General features: G+C 33.9%; 1 protein-coding gene across 8 annotated transcripts in view; it reads right to left on the bottom strand.

The window, feature by feature from the left end:
* Positions 1–917: 917 nt before the first annotated feature.
* KIF21A (kinesin family member 21A) overlaps positions 918–18,451 on the bottom strand; it is a 174,328-nt gene continuing 156,794 nt past the window's right edge. For all 8 annotated transcript variants that reach the window (XM_028491455.2, XM_055085699.1, XM_028491457.2 and 5 more), the window contains 7 exons: positions 15,793–15,929; positions 14,040–14,220; positions 12,378–12,542; positions 9,996–10,113; positions 8,420–8,590; positions 6,914–7,113; positions 918–2,163 (listed from right to left, as the gene is read on the bottom strand). In XM_028491455.2, coding sequence (XP_028347256.1) covers positions 2,070–2,163; positions 6,914–7,113; positions 8,420–8,590; positions 9,996–10,113; positions 12,378–12,542; positions 14,040–14,220; positions 15,793–15,929 — 1,066 coding nt within the window. In that variant the 3' untranslated portion in view covers positions 918–2,069. The remainder of the gene's footprint in view (positions 2,164–6,913; positions 7,114–8,419; positions 8,591–9,995; positions 10,114–12,377; positions 12,543–14,039; positions 14,221–15,792; positions 15,930–18,451) is intronic.

Raw genomic sequence — 18,451 nt, 5'->3', positions numbered from 1 at the left:
TAAAGTATAGGCAATGCTTAGGAAAAAATTACAAACAGCAGCATGGAACACTTGTTACCTGCTGATTATGTTAAATTTTTATAAAAGACCTCACATCAGCTGGGAATTAAGTAAATAAATGTGGACATAATTAATATGCAAAACTTTGCTGTTACTCTTTAATTAAAATGCAGAAATTTTGATTTGAAAGAAGAAATAGTATCTTCCAAAGGAAGAATGAAAAGAAACACTGCAAGAGTATTTAAATTCAAAATAGTCTGGACAGTCTCTCTCAGGTCTTGGCATAGTATCTTCCTCCAGGGAAGGAAGCAAAATTACAAGTTACAAAATTACAAAGTAGCTGAGTTTCTCTTTATAGGAAAATCCCTTCTTTAAGTTTATATATATATATATAACTTATAAAGAAGGGATATATATATATATCACTGTGAAATACAGCATACGTATATAAAATAGGAAAGAAATATAATACAGTTTAATATGTCACTTAGGACTCAGGTCATGAAATAGAACATTTCTAGGACCTCCATACCCCTCTACACTCCCAACTCACCTCCTGCAACACCTGCCAGTCACCATGCCTTCCATTTCCTCTCCAAGTAACCAAGGTCATTATAGTCCTAACTGTTATGGGAATATTTTTCACTTGTTCAACCGTCTATGTTCAAATCCCTAAACTATACGGTTTGATTTAATTCCTTTAAATAGTGAGTTTCCTTGGTTCCTCAAGATTAAGTTATGGTTTATATTTTTCAAGAATATTTCATGTTTAGTGAGCAAAAAAAGGAATGCATATGTAGCACTGGATAACAAGAAAATGTCTTTCCTTATATCACACAGATAAAATAAAGTTTTACAAACACTGCCCATTTTCATATTAGGAAAACAACAAGAGAATAAAAATAATTCACAGCGACATGTTTATTTAAGCCTTAGCTAAGCTTTCATTTACAAACACATTTTTGGGGAAAAAGATCACAAGACAATATTTTCAAGTGTCATACCATCCACATAAAAATTAAACTTGCAGAATTTACAAATTAATATTCTGAGCAGACAAATTATACATCCTTTTGCAAAATCCAATCTACAATATTTAAAAATTCATAGTTACAACATAAGACATTCTCTCTTTACAATCTACCTATTTACATAGCTTTCCTCACTGCAGGTGATATAGTTCTCATCATAGCTACCAAGGTTTGCAAACATAGTACATTTAAAATATATTTAGCAGCATATAAAAAATTAGATAAAAAGGGAAAGAAATACTACTATTAAATAAAAATGAAATTAAAGGGTGATAATAGAAACAACTCCATAGGAAAATAGATCAAAATATATTTCTGTTAGGACATCAAAACTGTTTCCCATCACAGAATGTATGCACAGCACTAATAAAACAATTTAACAGCATTTTAGTCCTGAGCACAGAATATAGCACAGCTGCAAAACTTTGGTCAATACAAGTAAATGTCGACATCTAACACAATCTGTTTAACATTCTTTGTTAGCAGATTAAAGTTAGTTCCATTTTATGAAAAATCACTATCAGTAATATTCTCATATCTTTTTTCCATTACATTAAAAGAGCTTTTAAATTTGGGAACCCTCTGTAGACTAAATACCAGACAAACCAATGTTTGATTAACATTCCCAAAATGTTTTAAATACATAAATCATCTGAACAGACTATATGAATGAGTTAACAGTGGGTTGCTTTGTATTCCAAGTGTATTTTCTGACTGTCACAAAAGCAGACATGTTGTACTTCAAATAATTTGAAGATGTTCTTTATAGCCAGGCATAAAAATCCAGCCGCTATATAAGTGCAAATCAAGCAGCATATCAATTATAGGTTATATATGCATTGGTAGATATTAAAACTAAGCACACAGGATAGTACACAATTTTATTAGAATACCATTTATATTCAGCAGTTGGATTCAGATATGTTTTCCAGTTAATCCCATTCACAAGTTTTTGCCTAATAAATGCAGGACAACATTTTCCATAAAGAACATAGAGTATAATCACAGTATTCAGTTTATGACTATCTTCATTCATGTTTAATTACTGGCAATATCTTCCACTGGATCTCCTGTGTCAAAGAGCTGACCATCTTGCAAATTTCGAGTCTTCCAAATTCTCACCGTTCGATCACTACACAATAATACATTAAAAATGAATATGTGAAAAGAGGTGGAAAGATAAAGAAATAGTTCATAGAATTACTTATCATGGAAACATTTTCTGAAAAGATCTCTAATAGATGTAAGTAAAAATATACATTGTCCCATAGGTATACCCAACAGGTACCCATAATAATGAAATTGAAAATAGTTCATATTATCAAGGGCTTACTATATGCCAGGTATTGTTACTATGTTCCCCTCACATACATTAATGTGTTTAATTCTCTTTACATAAGATATAGATAACACTATTCTCCCCTATTTATTGATGAGCAAATTGAGGTCCAAAGAAGTTAATTAATTTGCCCAAGATCGGGTTTCCCTGGTGGTCTAGTGGTTGACTCTTCCCTTCCACTGCAGGGAGTGTGGGTTCGATCCCTGGTCGGGAAAGCTCCACATGTCTCAAGGTGTGGCCAAAAAAAAAAAAAAATTTGCCCAAGATCACAAAGTAAGTGATAGTGCCAAGATTTGAAACCAGGCAGTCTGGCTCCATCTCTTAAAGACTTTACTGATATGACATGGTCAGAGGTCTTTAGGCATTGGAGCCCAGAGTAAGATCACAGTGAGGGGGCCAGGGCAGGAATTCCAGGGAGTTGGTGAATCTGTTGATATTCAGGAAGAATTATGTTCAGGTTAAATCAACATAAGCCCACAGAAAAAGCAGGAGGCTACTAAGAAGTAGTCTAACATTCTGCCTATCATAGAACATAGACAATTCAAAGCTTTTCTGAGAAAACTTATTTTTATTCACTTAACATGTGGGTTCTGGGGACTAGTCATTAGACAATCACATTTCTTACCATGTCTCTCGTGGCTCTAAATAGAGAGTGTTGCTTTTCTCCCATTTCCTAACAAACCCAAAGCCAAAAGAACGCGTTGCCATAGAACTGTATAGTTAAAAAGTATTCAAAGATTATGTAGTCCATTTCGAGGATAAAGAAAGTTTAGTAACTTGTTAAATGTAACATAGTAGAGTACAGAGCTGAGCCTAGAATCCAGGCTTTCTAATTTTTAATCAACAATCTTCTTATCCCTAAGAGTTCTTACCACAAGGTAAAAAAAAAATCACATTTTTTTCTTTTCTTTTTCTCTTTTTTTCTGCATCTACATGAGACGATAGATGCTAACTAAGCTTATTGTGATAATCATTTCATTATATATTTAAGTCAAATCATTATGCTGTATACCTTAAACTTACACAGTGCTGTATGTCAATTATATCTCAATAAAACTGGGGGGAAATAATAATCTCTCCCCATCCCACACAGCACATGTAACTGAAAACAGAAGGGGATATGTTCACTCATCCACCGATTTATCCATTCCATTTATTTATACAACTATCCATTCAACAAATGTTTATTGGGAACTTGCAGTGTTCTAGGCATTATTCTAGGTACTCGGGATCAATTAAAAATAAACAAATAAATAAAAAACACAATCCTATGCCTTTGTAGATCATATATTCTAGCAAAAGGAGACAGACAATAAAACTTAATAAATAATTAAATTATAAAGTTTATTAGAAAGTAATAAATGTTATAGAGAAATTAAAGAGTATGGCAAAGGGGATCAGGATCAGGAGTGGTAGTTGATAGGAGAGATCACAATTTTAAATAAAATGGCAAGGTTATTCTTATTGAGAAAGAAAGACATTAGAAGATCAGGATCTCTGAAGGCACTTTGGGCAAATGTCCTAAAGTTGGAGTGAGCCTGATATGTTCAAGAACCAGCAAAGATGTTATTGGTGTTGTAAGAGAAGGAGCATGCCAGAGGGTACTAGAAGGTAAGGTGAGAGATAAATGCTCAAAGGGTCCGATCAAGTAATGGCCTCTACTTTAGATAAAATGGATGACCAATGGAAGGTTTTGAGCAGAGAAGGAACAAGATCTGACTTGTATTTTTAAAAAATTACTCTGGTGTCTGTGTTGAGAATAGACTACATATGGGTAACGGACCTTGTTTAGGAGGCTACTGTAGTAATCCAAGAGCTGATGGTGACTAGGGTCAGTGAGGCAGCAAAAGGCATGGTGAGAAGTGGTCAGATTCTAGATATAATTTAAAGGTAGAACACCAACAGAGTTTGCTGATGAATTGGATATGGAGTGTGAAAGAAAGGGAGAAATTAAGGTTTCTAAGCTAAGCAACAGAGAAGATAGAAAAGCCATCAACTGAGATGAAGAAGGCTTTAGGATGAGCAGGTTTCTTAGGAAGGTCGGGAGTTCAGTTTTGGACATATGAAGTCTAAGATGAACAAACTTACACTACTAGTCATGACAGAGTAACCTGTGGTAGGTTAGTGCTCCTGTTGTAAACAAAGTGAAAACTTGACAGAATATATGGAACAACTATTTTTAGAAACTGGGCAATGGGTAGTTCAGGCCTGTAATCCCTGAGAAAAGGGAAGCAGAGAAGGTGAGCTCTATGATGGCCCTGGCCCCTAGTCTGGCAGCACTTTCCAGACTACAGAAACTTGGGGAAACCAAGCAGAAAAATCACAGAATCAGAGTTGAAGAGATAGTAATAAAAATCTGGGAAGTGTGAAATAGTTGGAATTTGTAGAACCAGATAGAGAAGAGGAGAGAGCTATGCAAAAAGAACTATGGAGCTATAGGAAAAGAATTCCATCAATCTACATAGGGGTCCCCTAATGCCTTTGACTGAAGGCTAAGCTGCACATGAGTAGAATCAGACTATAAGGCCACACCAAAAAACTACTAGTGAGTATAAGTCAAACAAATCCCAGAGTTCACAAAGGGCTGTGAGATGTTCAGGTTCTGACCAGTGGAGAACAGCATCAAACAGTCAAGACATTCAGTAGAAATCCAAGAAGAGTTAAAAACAAGTCTCAAAAATATGAGCTGAACAAGTAACTTATGTGCCTGACAAACAAAGCCCAATACTCTTTAAAGGAATACAACAAAATCCAGATACTCAAAACACAATACTATAATTAATGTTCAATGTTCAATAAAATGTTACTTGACATAAAAGCAGAAAAAATAAGACCCATAATCATAAGAAAAATCAATCAGTGACAACAGATCCAGAAATCAGATATGATAGAATTACTTATACAAGGACTTTGAATTATAAAGTCCCACCTGTAAAATAGGGATTATAATAATACTCACCTTCTAGAGTTCTTATGAAGACTAAATGAGTTAAAGCCTGAAAACACTTAGAACAATGCCTGGTAGATACTAAGCCCTATACAAACAGTTGTTAGATAACAAATAAGTAGCACTAATTTGAAAATAGGCCTTCTGATTTTATTGGCTATTTTCCTGATTTTATGTTACATGGTAAATACATCTGCATCTGATGCTCCATGGGTAAACTGAGAAAAATTTCAATTCTTCAAAGATAAAACTGTATAATGGAAGAAAAGTATTATATCATACCTCACCGACCAGACCTCAGTGATACATAATACTTTTATAGTCCTATCTTGTGTGTCCCACAGCTTTGAGGGATATTAATTTATTTCCCGTAAATTGTCAAGGACAAAACAAATTTCCAAGGGAACAAATAAAAGTGATGACTCTTAAGAAAGTAATGCATCTTGGAAATAGCATCAATGAAGCACCAAAGGTAAGCACCTTAGAAAAACACAAAAGAAATTGGCTTTGATGTACTTTAGAGATGAGAGAAAGCAAATCTAAATGAGAAGAGGGATTCAATGGAAACAGCACAAATAATAAGAGACACCAGAGAAATATAGCAGAGGTTTCAAAATAAAATCAGGGTAATCATGCATTTAGGACAGACGAATCAAGCAGTTGGTCAAATTAAGTAACATAATTGGTACAAAAATGACATAGGGAGATTTTAAAGATAGATATTCATGAGAAATTACATTTTATTTGATTGAGAGGAACACCTCACATTACAGTTAGTATATATGTTTTCCTTTTCAAAGTACTTATATACATATTATGTCATTTTTATGGTCCCATCTCTACACCTCCTTCAAACATCTTCTTAAATGTCACTTTCTCAGTAAGGCCTTCACTGACCACTCTATTGTGTAACCCCTGCCCCCCCAGTGATGCTCTCATCCCCCTTCCCTGCTTTATTTTTCTCCATAGCACCTCTCACCATGTAACATATTTTACTTATTTCTTTTCTTTTCTCCTCCTTAGAATGAAACTATGGTTTGTATCTATTTTGTTCACTTCTCTATTCCCAAGGGTCGGGAACAGTGCCTGGCACATAGGAGATTCATCATGAATAAGCAAATGAGCAAATAAATTAATCAATCCAGCCATCTTAAGAGGGAAGTAGATATTATTACTATGTACGTAAACTTTAAAGGAGGTGGAAGATGCACAAAGCTTTTTTTTTTTAATGAATTGGTCTAAATGTGAAGAATGACAAGTTTGTTGCCTTTCTGGAAAAAATTTTTAGAAACTAGTCACTTATGAATGATTTTTTTAAAATTAAAATCGCCAGGGGAAGATCTGGCAGCAGACTTCTTAGTCTAATCAGAGAGCCGATATAGGAGTAACACTATTACCATGTAACCAGGGGAGCCCAAACTCAGTGCCCACAGTGTATCTCAGAAAATATAAATAAGACATCATAAATAGACATTAGAATAACTGTAATAAAAGGATTCATATGTTCTACATTTCCAGATATTTACAAATTACAGGATTTATTAAATCTGAATACAAGCAAACAATATAGAGAAAGATCACATAGGAGAAACTTACTCAGCTGCAGTAAAAATGTGGGTGGAATTAACACATATGGCATTGATAGGACTCTCATGACCTTTCATCTCTCCAACTGGCACAAAGGTATCTATGTTCCAGAGTTTCAGAATGCCCCCTCTGCAGCCACTGAGCAAAACTGGGTGGCCTGGCATCACTCCAAGGGCACAGACCCAATCCTTATGTGCATTTGGAACTTGCTGAGAAAAAAAAGAAAAACCAGCAGTTTAAGGGGAGTAGTCCAAACTGACATTTTCATACCAAAATAAGTTACAAAAGTTTTTATTGACAAAATTCAAAATTTGGAACACTGAATTGGCCTGGAAACCATAAAAATCATTTTCTGTGAAGTCACTCTTCGTGATTTAAAAAAATAAATCTGTAATTTGCTCCTAAATTTGCCTCACTAGTTATCATCCGTGTTATCAGTATTAAAGGCCTAGAATGTTAAAAAAAAAAATCTATAGGATCTAAAACACCTGGAAAGTATACAGAATTTTTCAAACATCACTTTCTCTTCAAAGGAGTAACTATCTCACCTTTCTCCAAAACGTATCTCACACAACTAGTTTGAAAACTACAATCTGGTGTGTAGACTATAAGGATTGTCTCATAAAATCACTGCCTTAAATTTTGGAAGAGAACATAGAGGCCTAAAGCTTTTTGTTGAAGGCTGGAGCTAACCTATATATTTCACAATGAGTAAACAATAATTATAAGCTCAGACTAGATACCATATTTTATGCATAAATATATTTATATACATAACATAAAAGTCACATCCAAGAATGTATATCTATAAAAGAAAAGGTTTTGAGAGTAATATATACATCTGTTGCCAGGTTTTTTCTATTAACATTCATGCTACTTTTTCATTTTGTTTTCATCTGGTTGTAAGCAGGAAAGTAGGAGTAATTGCAATACATACACACACATACGTTTATAAGGAAAAGCCTGAAATTGAGTATAATTTTATCTGTTAACTAATTTCTTCCTCTGGGAATTAGGAAAAGCCACCAATGTTTGATTGTATTGACAGAACACTTCAATCCAACTATCATTCTATAGGAAATGAGAGAACCACCACTGTTGAATGTATGAAAATGAGATGAGGAATCATTTAGACTGCTTTGACCTTAGTGAAACTTGGTACTCTTTGGAATATGTGTACATAAAACAAAAAAACAAAAACAAAATGAGAAACTGACTGCTTTACTCCAAGACTGATTTCATTTAGTAAAAACAAGCATGGGGCAATCCCAGATCTTCCAACACTTATCAGAGTCTATTCCCCTTTTATTTAGGAGATATCACATTAAATGTTGAATGTTGCCCTTTTCATAATTAGCAACTCTGGTGGGTGATGATGAAACACTCTTTAAGAGGAAGCCCTGTTGATACCATCCCTAAACAATGAAAATCTACATAGAGGCTCTTCGTGTTCTTATATAGAATACTGGTGACTTTGAAATACCCACTCCATCCCATGAAAAGGTTTTGCATTACCTGTAGAAGGTCTTTTTGAGCTAAATCCCATTTCTTGATTCCATTATCTCTGGAACCACTAAATAGGTTATCCCCTTGTATGGTTAATGCTTCAATGCCATCATAATGAGGGGGCTCGAAATTGTGGGTGGGACTCACAGCTCCAAGAGCCCCTTCAGTTACATCAAACATCTAAATAAAAGCAGAAAGGAAGCAGTCATCCTATTTAACTCACAAATAAGCACCTATATGCGTTCATTCATAGAAACACACACGTATATTAACCAGATATGATTTGTTTTATTTTACTAAGTTAACTAAAATAACCTGCTATGAATGACTCAGGATGAACCTGAGCCCTATCTTCACACTACTTTTGCTTACATGTCACATGTTTACATGTCTGTAAGCTCTTAAGAAAGGCAACCAATTTTCTCATGTGTGAGTGTACAAATGATATGTTAAATAATAAAAATGCTACATATCAATCCAGTTGAAATTCAAATAAATGATATGATTGTTATTTAAACACTATTAGGTAGCTCTGCAATCTTGGTGGTCATCTCAAATTCTCCAAAGCTGCTATTCAACACCTTTCACTCCCCTCAGTTGCTCTCATCTCTCTTAACTGTTGAACTTGTGATTTCCTAAAAAGGTTAGTATGACCAAAAATAAACTTTCTGGACCATCCTCCCAGTTACAAAAGTTTCCTTTTATTCTCAAACATTCTCCTACCCTTCCCTTCTTTTCAGATGTTAAAGTGTACCTACTTTTTCCCAAGGTTCACATCTTTGATCTGATTCACCAATAGCTACCACTTCACTCTTCACACTTTCCCTCTCCACTGAGCCCATTTCCTGAGCATATAAACATGCTCAAGTCTACCAAATATAAAATCGTCTCACCTTAACCATTCTATTGTCAAGTCACTAACCGATTTCTCATCTCTTAATCAAAGTTTCTAAAAAAGAGTACTTATACTCTTCCTATCTCTCTTTATTACTGTTTCCTCTTTTTTATTCCCGTTGGTTCTTATAGGATTCCCCGGGCTGAGTCATATCAATCCCTCTCCTTTGGCCGTGTCAACTACTCTAACTCCTTAACCATCTGCTTCTATTTGAACAGCTCCAAAACATACATGTCTCATCATAACTTATCTTGAGCTCTGGACTTGCCTTTCAAATGGCCTGCTGGACTACATGAGAAGGTCCTCTATTAGCATCTCAAATTTAACATCTCCAGAATCAAACTATGCTTCTCTCCTCATCTTATCTGCTACTTGCATAAAATATGAAGACCATAACATGTTCAGCATTAAAGGTGGTGATGATGAGACTTAAGCATTAGTTGGATGACTGAGCCAAAAAAAACTTTAAAATCCCTCCCAACCTATCTTCTATGAAAAGTGAGAATACATGTTTAAATAATAAGACAACACAACCAGGAACCGAGTGAGGCAAAGATCAGGAAGAAAAAGCAAAGGTTAGAAATGAGAAAAAAGAAAACTGATTAAGAGAAAAGGGTCCCAGGTGCATCTCAATACTTCAAATCTATCATTTAATAGGAGAATGTAATTAAATAACTTTATTATACACACTTTGATATAATGATCCTTGGAGCCAGTGATGATTAAATCTTGTCCACTAGAAATCTGATCTACAGTAAGACACATAACAGGGCCTAGGTGTCCCGTTAACTTTCCTGTGGACTGAAACCTTTAAAAAGAAAGAAAAATAATTTTGTTTGAAAGTATTTCTTAGCATGTTGAGCCTAAGCCTCAGCAAAAATAATCAACAGTCTTTGCTAAAACTGTTCTTTTTGATTTAACTCCACCTCTATGCAACTCTGTTCAAATTAAGAGTAAAAATAATGGCCAAACTAATCAATTCTCTGATGGAAGTGTGAGGAATCCTAAATAAGTTAGTCCAAAGCAACTAATATCATTCAGGTAGTAAAAAAAAAAATCAAAACTCAAAAAACTTGATAAAAGCTAATTTTAACTCTAACCTAAGTCCAGGTAAACCTTAATCTGTTAAATGTCTCAATATGTTATAGACATATGATTGATGTTATTAGGGTCAATTTTGAAATTTGATTAAAACAACTATGTCACTGATATAACTAGAAAACAACAATATGAAGAAAGTAAGATTATTTTACTAAACTAACATATATTCTCACATATACACATATATGTACACCCATCATATATACACATGTTTACACATATACACATACATGTGTGCACACATATGTGTATATACATGTATGTCAGAAATATAGGTAGTCCATTTCATCAGTTATTACAAAGACATGAAAATGACCAGGAATATATCTGACTGGTAGAAAAGCATGTGATGCCCATTGTCAGGGGGTGACAATGAACCGTTCTTTCATAGTCCTACCTCAAATCAAGCTGCTGGAATACAGAGATGTATTTGCCTTCTAGAATATTATTATTTCTTGGAACTCTTTTCTTAGTTACTTTGTTAAGATGAATCTGTAATTAATCATGTTACTGAAATCAAGCAACTTGAAAAAGGATCTAACTTTTCAGAAAAGAAAGTGTAAAGATTTTCAAAAGCTGATATTTTTCTGCCTCATGTCATGACTTTGAGTATCTTCCTTCATGGTACTACAACTACAAATCAAGTTTAACATCTTCAAGAATAAACCCAGTCCTCATCTTGTTCCTAATTTTCTTAAACAAGTACTGTTTTCAATTTTCTACTTTTAATTTCTAAAACAGTACTCAGGACTGTGTTTCTTCTTTCTCTTTCTCTCTCATTTATTTGTCTATAAATTATGCTTATAATACTTTCTCAGTCATGCATTAAAATGTTACAAGTTATAACCAGTCTTCCTCAGAATTTCTAAAATAAATTTCCCTTTGATTTACTACTGACAAAGCCCTTCTAGATGGGATTATTACCTGAATTACCTACATTACCTGAATTACAAACTTTACTCAGAATCTTGTAATTGCCTTTTAATGGCCTTTATCCTCCATTACAAGATGAGTTCTAAGAAGATGGACACCAAATTTGTCTTGCTCAGTCTTTATCCCCAGGACCTACCACAAGTGTTGGTATAGTGCCTGCCATAATTGATATTGAATAAACATTTGTTAACTAATAAATAAATATTCCCTTGCTGCCAAATTTTTAACAACTAGAAAAGAAGCTAAAATAAACACTCAAATGAAGGATAAAAGCTCATACTTCACGGCAAATAAAAAATCAAATCAAAGATGTAATGCCTAGGGCTTCCCTGGTGGCACAGTGGTTGAGAGTCCGCCTGCCGATGCAGGAGACACGGGTTCGTGCCCCGGTCTGGGAGGATCGCACATGCCGAGGAGCGGCTGGGCCCATGAGCCATGGCCACTGGGCCTGCGCGTCCAGAGCCTGTGCTCCGCAACGGGAGAGGCCACAGCAGTGAGAGGCCCGTGTACCGCAAAAAAAAAAAAAAAAAAAGATGTAGTGCCTTACATTTCAATTTATCATTTTTCTCTTTGTACTCACTTCATCTTCTTAATATTTCATCATATATATATATAATTCTATATTTATAAAAATCCTGTGAAGATTTACACTTAAAGTTATATGGTTTGTAAACTGAAAACTTTGAGATAATGATGCATAAGTGATGTTACAAAAAATAATTCTTTCAAAGGTACTGATGCAACTAGCATGAGAATCTTGTTCTCTTCCTGGTAAACACACAACTTATAGACAAATATTAAGAAAGGCTATTTTCCTTCATATATTTTGTTCCCAGCAATGGAGATTAAAAGAAAGGAAAATTGTGAGTTTGCTAACAAGGACATAGATATTCAGAGGTGCTGAATCAAACAGAAAAGTCTAGGTTTTTATATTAACTTCTGGGGTTATACAAATTAGATTTCACACACACTTATGCTATTAATGTGTGAAAATTGCATTTGTCATATACAGGAAGTACATTTTCTTTAAAATTCTACCTTTTAAGATCCCACATTCTGACAGCATTTCCAGAAGCTGCATAGAGGAAGGTGCCAGTTGGGTTCAGTGCAATTTGATTGATTTGGTTTTCCCCAGAAGGAATAGCAACTGTCCGGCTGGTGGTGGCAGAACAAGCATCTCCAAGAGTAACTTGACCTGAAGACCTTAACAGAGACAAAGTCAAGCAAAATAAGTCACATTTCTGGACAAGAGTTAGTCTTAGAATTCATTAAATTCCTAGGAAACTGGCTGTAGACAACAAGAAGATCTGTGTTCTTTGGTCACTGTATGCACTGTGCCTAGCACAGCACCTCATACACACTAATAAATAAACATTTTGATAGATAAATGAATAAATGAATGAAGAAAACAAGATGACATGGCTTAAAACTCTTAATTTGCAAGTTATTATAACACTAGGAATTCTGGGCCCTGTTAGGGATGACTTAAATATGATTCAGAAAAGATTAGATGACAGAGACAAAAAAAACTCAAATGATACAGTGTCACAAAATTAATTCATTTTCCTGCAGCCTCCAGAAGTTCCCTGAGGAACAAGCCTACCAGTATTCCTTTCATATATAAGATTTGCCCTTATGAATTAAAGACACTAAGGACTTTTTATTTTCAGTTTTTGTTTATTTTAACCCAATAATATAAGGATTACTTACTATATGCAAAATACTTAAATATGATTTATTTCTATTTCCTCAGCTAAATTCTAAACGGCAAGTATATTTTTAAATTTTGAAACATTTTATTAGCAAACTTCTAAAATACCAAGTTACAATCAATTTTTTCAAATTTGATTTTAATGAGTCAACTGGATTGGTAAATTTCTAACATAAGATACAGTGTTTTTTTTCTACAAAATTTTCCACAAGAGACCTGTATTCAGTACAGTGAATAATTAGTAATTCTCAAAATATAAAATGGCACTTAAATGTTAATAATCCTAACTCTACAAATTAGTAAAAATTAATCATTCCTATGCTCCCTTCTCTTATTTAAACCAACAGAGTTCACCTTAATTTTAATTATGTAAAACAGTTCATCAATCTTATGGCAAAAAGAATCACTATTTGCTCTATATTTTAAAGACATACATATATGATAAAAGATGTAGAAAACAAATTCATCCTCCAGTTGTCGAACATAACCTACAGTTATGAAATATAGGCTAGCACCAAAGCAGTGTAAGTCTTAAAAAAACTCCTCAATTAATTAGCATGTATTATTCAATACATGCTAATTAAATTTTGCAAGTACTTCTTAACAGTCTATAATGGTGATTTCAGCCATTTTCCAAGGAGTGGTACTCATATGAAGCAAGTAATGTAAATCATTTAACTACATCAGTTAATGAATACTATGAAAATTTAATTCCTTAGTTATTTGGGAGGGAGGAAATATGAAATGTGTATTTAGTCACAGATCAAATATGACTTCTCCTTTCCTGTTTAATATTGAGCTATTGTATTTTATTTTCTCAATAGTTTTTTTTCACCTTATTTTACCTGTGTTCTTATTATAAACACTTTCATATTCTTTGCAAGTGGATAGGTATAAATAAACAAAAATGCATAAATTGGTCTATCTTTTCTTACGTTTTGTAAACAAGACTATTTGCCCCTTATGCTGTTTGTCTTTAAGTTACTTACGTTAGCGTTCGAATGCACTTTGCTGAATCTCTGATATCCCACACCTTAATATAAGATGTTGAAACAGTGAAGACCAAACTTGTATAATTACAGTATTTTACAGATACTACATTGTTGGGATGACCTCCCAGTGACATTATCTCCTGCCCGGTCACCAGATTCCATACTTTACAAGTACGATCTAAAAACAAACAAATAAAAAAGAGGAAATACTGTCAATATGAGCTAAATTAGATTCTCTTAACAATAACAATTTCTCTTCTATGAGAAAAAAAATGAGATAAGAAAACAGTAATTATTTAATTAACTTGCAGCAGGCATCCTAACTCTATCCTTGACACTTTGCAGCAGGTTCAAGGGCAAAGTACGTATAAAGGATTAGATGAAAGCCAGGATATCTGGTGTATGCATTATCTGGTATTAAAAAATAATTATACAAAATTTTGAAATAGACATATTAAGAGAATCTTGTTTCAAATTGCTCCTGAATTTAAAATGGCAATCCCAAATCAGCCTCTTTGAGACATTTTGCTTTGATCACTCTTTTACGTACTCACCACACTCCACACGTGGGAATACACACACCTTTCTTTTCCAGGGGTCACTGATTGATTTCATTTTTGACCCAAAAACATAACCATAAAACTATTCTATTTTTTTTGACATGCTAAATATCTAATTATCCTGGACTAATAAATTTAATTTGAATCATTAGAAAATTATTTTACAGAGCAAATTTTTTAAATTGGGGAATTACTTGCCATTATTCACAATTCACAAGTTCTAGCTAGACTTTCCCCTCACCTTGTAACTTCCCTAAATGCTAAAAAGCTTTGACTAGCTCCCCAAATTCCTGTACCTGCTTCCTTCTCACTTTTCTAACCTCACTGTCCACCACTGCCCCTACATATACTCTACTTTTCAATCCAACTGAATTTAGTTTCCAAACCCACTTCTACCTCCAAGTGTCTGCTTACACTGTTCTCTAACCTTGGTTGCCAATTCTTACCTGTCAAATCCAAACAATCCTGTAAGGTTCATCCTAAATGCCTCCTTATCAAAGCCTTCCTTATTTTTCACAATTTAGCATAATCTCTCCCTTTTCTGAAACCCCGAAACTCTTTGTCTATAACTCTTCAAATCGTTTACAGTTAATTTCTAGTTGCCTGCAATTGCACCAAACGGGTTAAGAGTGCAGGTTTGGAGATGAGTAGACCTAGGTTTCTAATCCTGGCTCTTTCTTAACTTACTAGTTAAGTTTATCTGGGAAAATTATTTAATTTCTTAAATCTTCAGCTTCTTCATCTGTAAAATTAGGATGCAACATGTATTTCATTGGGGTTATTGTGAGAATTAAATGAGATAAAATTTGCCTAGTCTCTGACATAGAGTAAGTGCTCAAGAAATGGTGGTTGCTACCCATCTTATTTCCCTTACCACACTGTACACTGTAATGGCCTTTTGTAGATTTTTATATAGCCTGCATTACTAAGCTCAGGGCTTTGCATGTATTAGGTGCTCAATTACCAAAAGGAGATGTATTGCCTCACCATTCTATTCACATAACATCAACACAAGTTTTACTTTCTTCCAAACTATGCAATGATTTTATATTTTATATAATTCAGGAGTTGAATGAGATTATCTCTCAGATTCTTATGTGTCTTAAGCAGTTTGACATTTTAAAAAACCTGTTAAAATGTAATCATTTAAAAAAATATGTTAAATATCCACATGGCACAACTACTAGCACCTTTTGATCCAGTGAAGAGAAGATCATCAGTAGAATCCACACAGAGCACAGCTTTTGTATGCCCTTCAGCTATATGAATACACTGAAGTGGAGAAGCTCTGATTCCTTTCAAAGCTGGAAATGGGTTGATTATGCCCCTGAGGTGGGGGAAAAAAATAAGATTTACTTTAGTAGCTATATCATGAAACTACTTTTTATTTTTTTCTCTGGCTTTAAGAAGTCGTTCTAAATAATTAGTACTGTAATAAAATCCAGATTGCTCCCTTGTCTCTTTTTTAAGCAAAAGGACAAAGTGTGAAATTATAATAGTAGTGATGGAGTGCATCAACTAATTAGGCATCAGCTAGCAGGTGCATTCTGCAAAGAACAACGTCATGATAAACTGGATTTTCTTATTAACAATTTCATCTCTTCAAAATTTAATGAAGTAATATTGGGAGCTGTTCAAATATAGTGAATTATGAAAAATGAGAAAGCATAAATGATGGATAACTGGAAGATGTGACTATCAGCCTGGAATGCGGCTCTATGTCAAAAAAGACATTCTAAAGAAAGTATAATACATACCACCTAAAATACTAAGGAAGCAAATTTCAAACAATTTTGAATAAATACAAGAATGATTGCATTGCCTGAATTTCTAAAGGGAGAATCGCTCAAAAGTAACAAAAACTTTTAAAACTCTAACAATCTCAAAGACTATTTTTAAAAAAGAGTAAGATTTTAAAAGAATAGTGATGCTCTTTAGGGAGATTTCTCATAATTTTAATACTTCTGGAATTTCTGCTTTATGCCACTGGACTATGAACTATGAAAATATAAAATTTATCAAAACACTGTCCCTACCCCAAAGGAGGTTAAGATAGGATCTGAACTGAAATAATTGTATTGGGGAGACTAAAAATGAGAGTGAATTAAGAAATGATAAATATATAAGTTGGATGTATCTTTGCTCAGAGCAGGAAGAAAAATTATGTTGAAATCTGTCCATTATATAAGACAGATGGCATAATATTAGGACAGATTCAGGAATAAAACAAAGCTGTCTGTTTCCATCTTCCTGTTGAATGAGAACAACCTTTCTCATTGCAAAGGACAGAAATAATTAAGAAGAAATGTAAGCCCAAGATACATTAGATCTGACAATGAAGACTTATTCAGTGAGTTCAAGTATTTCTGTTTTTAAATCATTAGATCACAGGGTTGTGAAAGTATATACCATTGCAAAAAAAAAAGTATATACCAGGCAAAATCACTGTTGGTATACTAAGAGGATCAATAAAGGGGATAAAACATGTAGACCCAATTTTCCAGAAAGGAGAAAAAAAAGTGGATTTCAGAAATTACAGATGAGTAAAACTTCTTGTTGAGTCTCATAGAGGAAAATATTAAACAAATAATTGCAAACACTTAAATGCTCATCAGTAAGAGAGAACATCTCACAGGGGAAGGTCCTTGTAGAATTAATAGGCAGGAAATTAGGGGAATGTCATATTCACAATATATGTTGATTCCAATAAGGTCCATGCAAAAAGCTTTTCAAATGATATCCCTATGGACATCGTGGGTAAGTATGAAACTGTTGTAGTAAGGTAGTTCCATCAGTGGCTGAAGAGTCACCCCTAAAGAATCAATGTTCCTCTCAGTCTGGAAAAAGGTCTTCAATATCTAGTCTGTCTTTCCCCAGAACTCAAGACAGATATGGCATGTTTATTAAATTGATATATTAAAGAGCTGTATTGTCTAGAAAAATTACCCAAAAAATCCATTTAAGTATGTACTTAGTACTAAAATATTCATTGGATAAAAACATAACATTTAAGTTGAAGATAGAACAGAATGCTCCAAGTAGGAAAGGGGCTTAATTAGATTTTAAAAGTTAAAGAAATTTGTTTATTGAATACAAGATCAATGGATCAACAATTTATGATTCCTCTACCAACACTTTCAATGATTTGTGCAATAGAAGTAAGTATTTCAGGAGAAAGAAAGCAATAGAGCTACTATATTCTGCCAAGGCCACATCCGGAATGAGGCTGAATTCCAGATGCCACATTTTAAAAACAGCTTTGAAAAATCAGAGATTTTCCAAAACAGTGGAAGCAGAAAGAAGGATCTGCAGACTATATCATATTAGGAACAGATGAATCTAAAACTATTGAGCTGATAAGAGAACCTTCATCAGAGAGAGCATACAAAAGCACAGTTAAAGAGCTGAATATTTAAAGAGCTGGCACATACACACAAAAAAGGTATACTGGATTAAATCTAGCATAGCTCAAGAGGGCTGATGACAGACCAATGAATAAAAATTTAAAGGAGGTAAATTAGGCTTAGGATTAAAAAAAAAAAAAACTTTATTTTTGGGATTTAGTTATAATGATTTCAAAAAGTGAAGGGAGTTCCCCATTACCAGAAATAAGACCAGGAATTGTTACCACATGGGTGTATAATTACAAAATCCAAAGTATTATTTGCATTCACACATCAATTTGAGATTCTTGAAATTAATACTCAGTAACTTGTTGGTAATCTAAGAACTTAACCAGATTAAAACTGAAATGGTAGCAAAACCTCCTCAAAAGTCTAAAACTGCCATTTTGAAATCCTATCAATATTATGTGGGGTTTATAGCTATGAACTGAAGCCATCAAATTAT

Source organism: Physeter macrocephalus, chromosome 6 (genome assembly GCF_002837175.3).
Source record: "Physeter macrocephalus isolate SW-GA chromosome 6, ASM283717v5, whole genome shotgun sequence".
NCBI lineage: Eukaryota > Metazoa > Chordata > Mammalia > Artiodactyla > Physeteridae > Physeter > Physeter macrocephalus.
The sequence above is the reverse complement of the archived record's forward strand: the minus strand, read 5'-3'. Positions and strand labels throughout refer to the sequence as shown.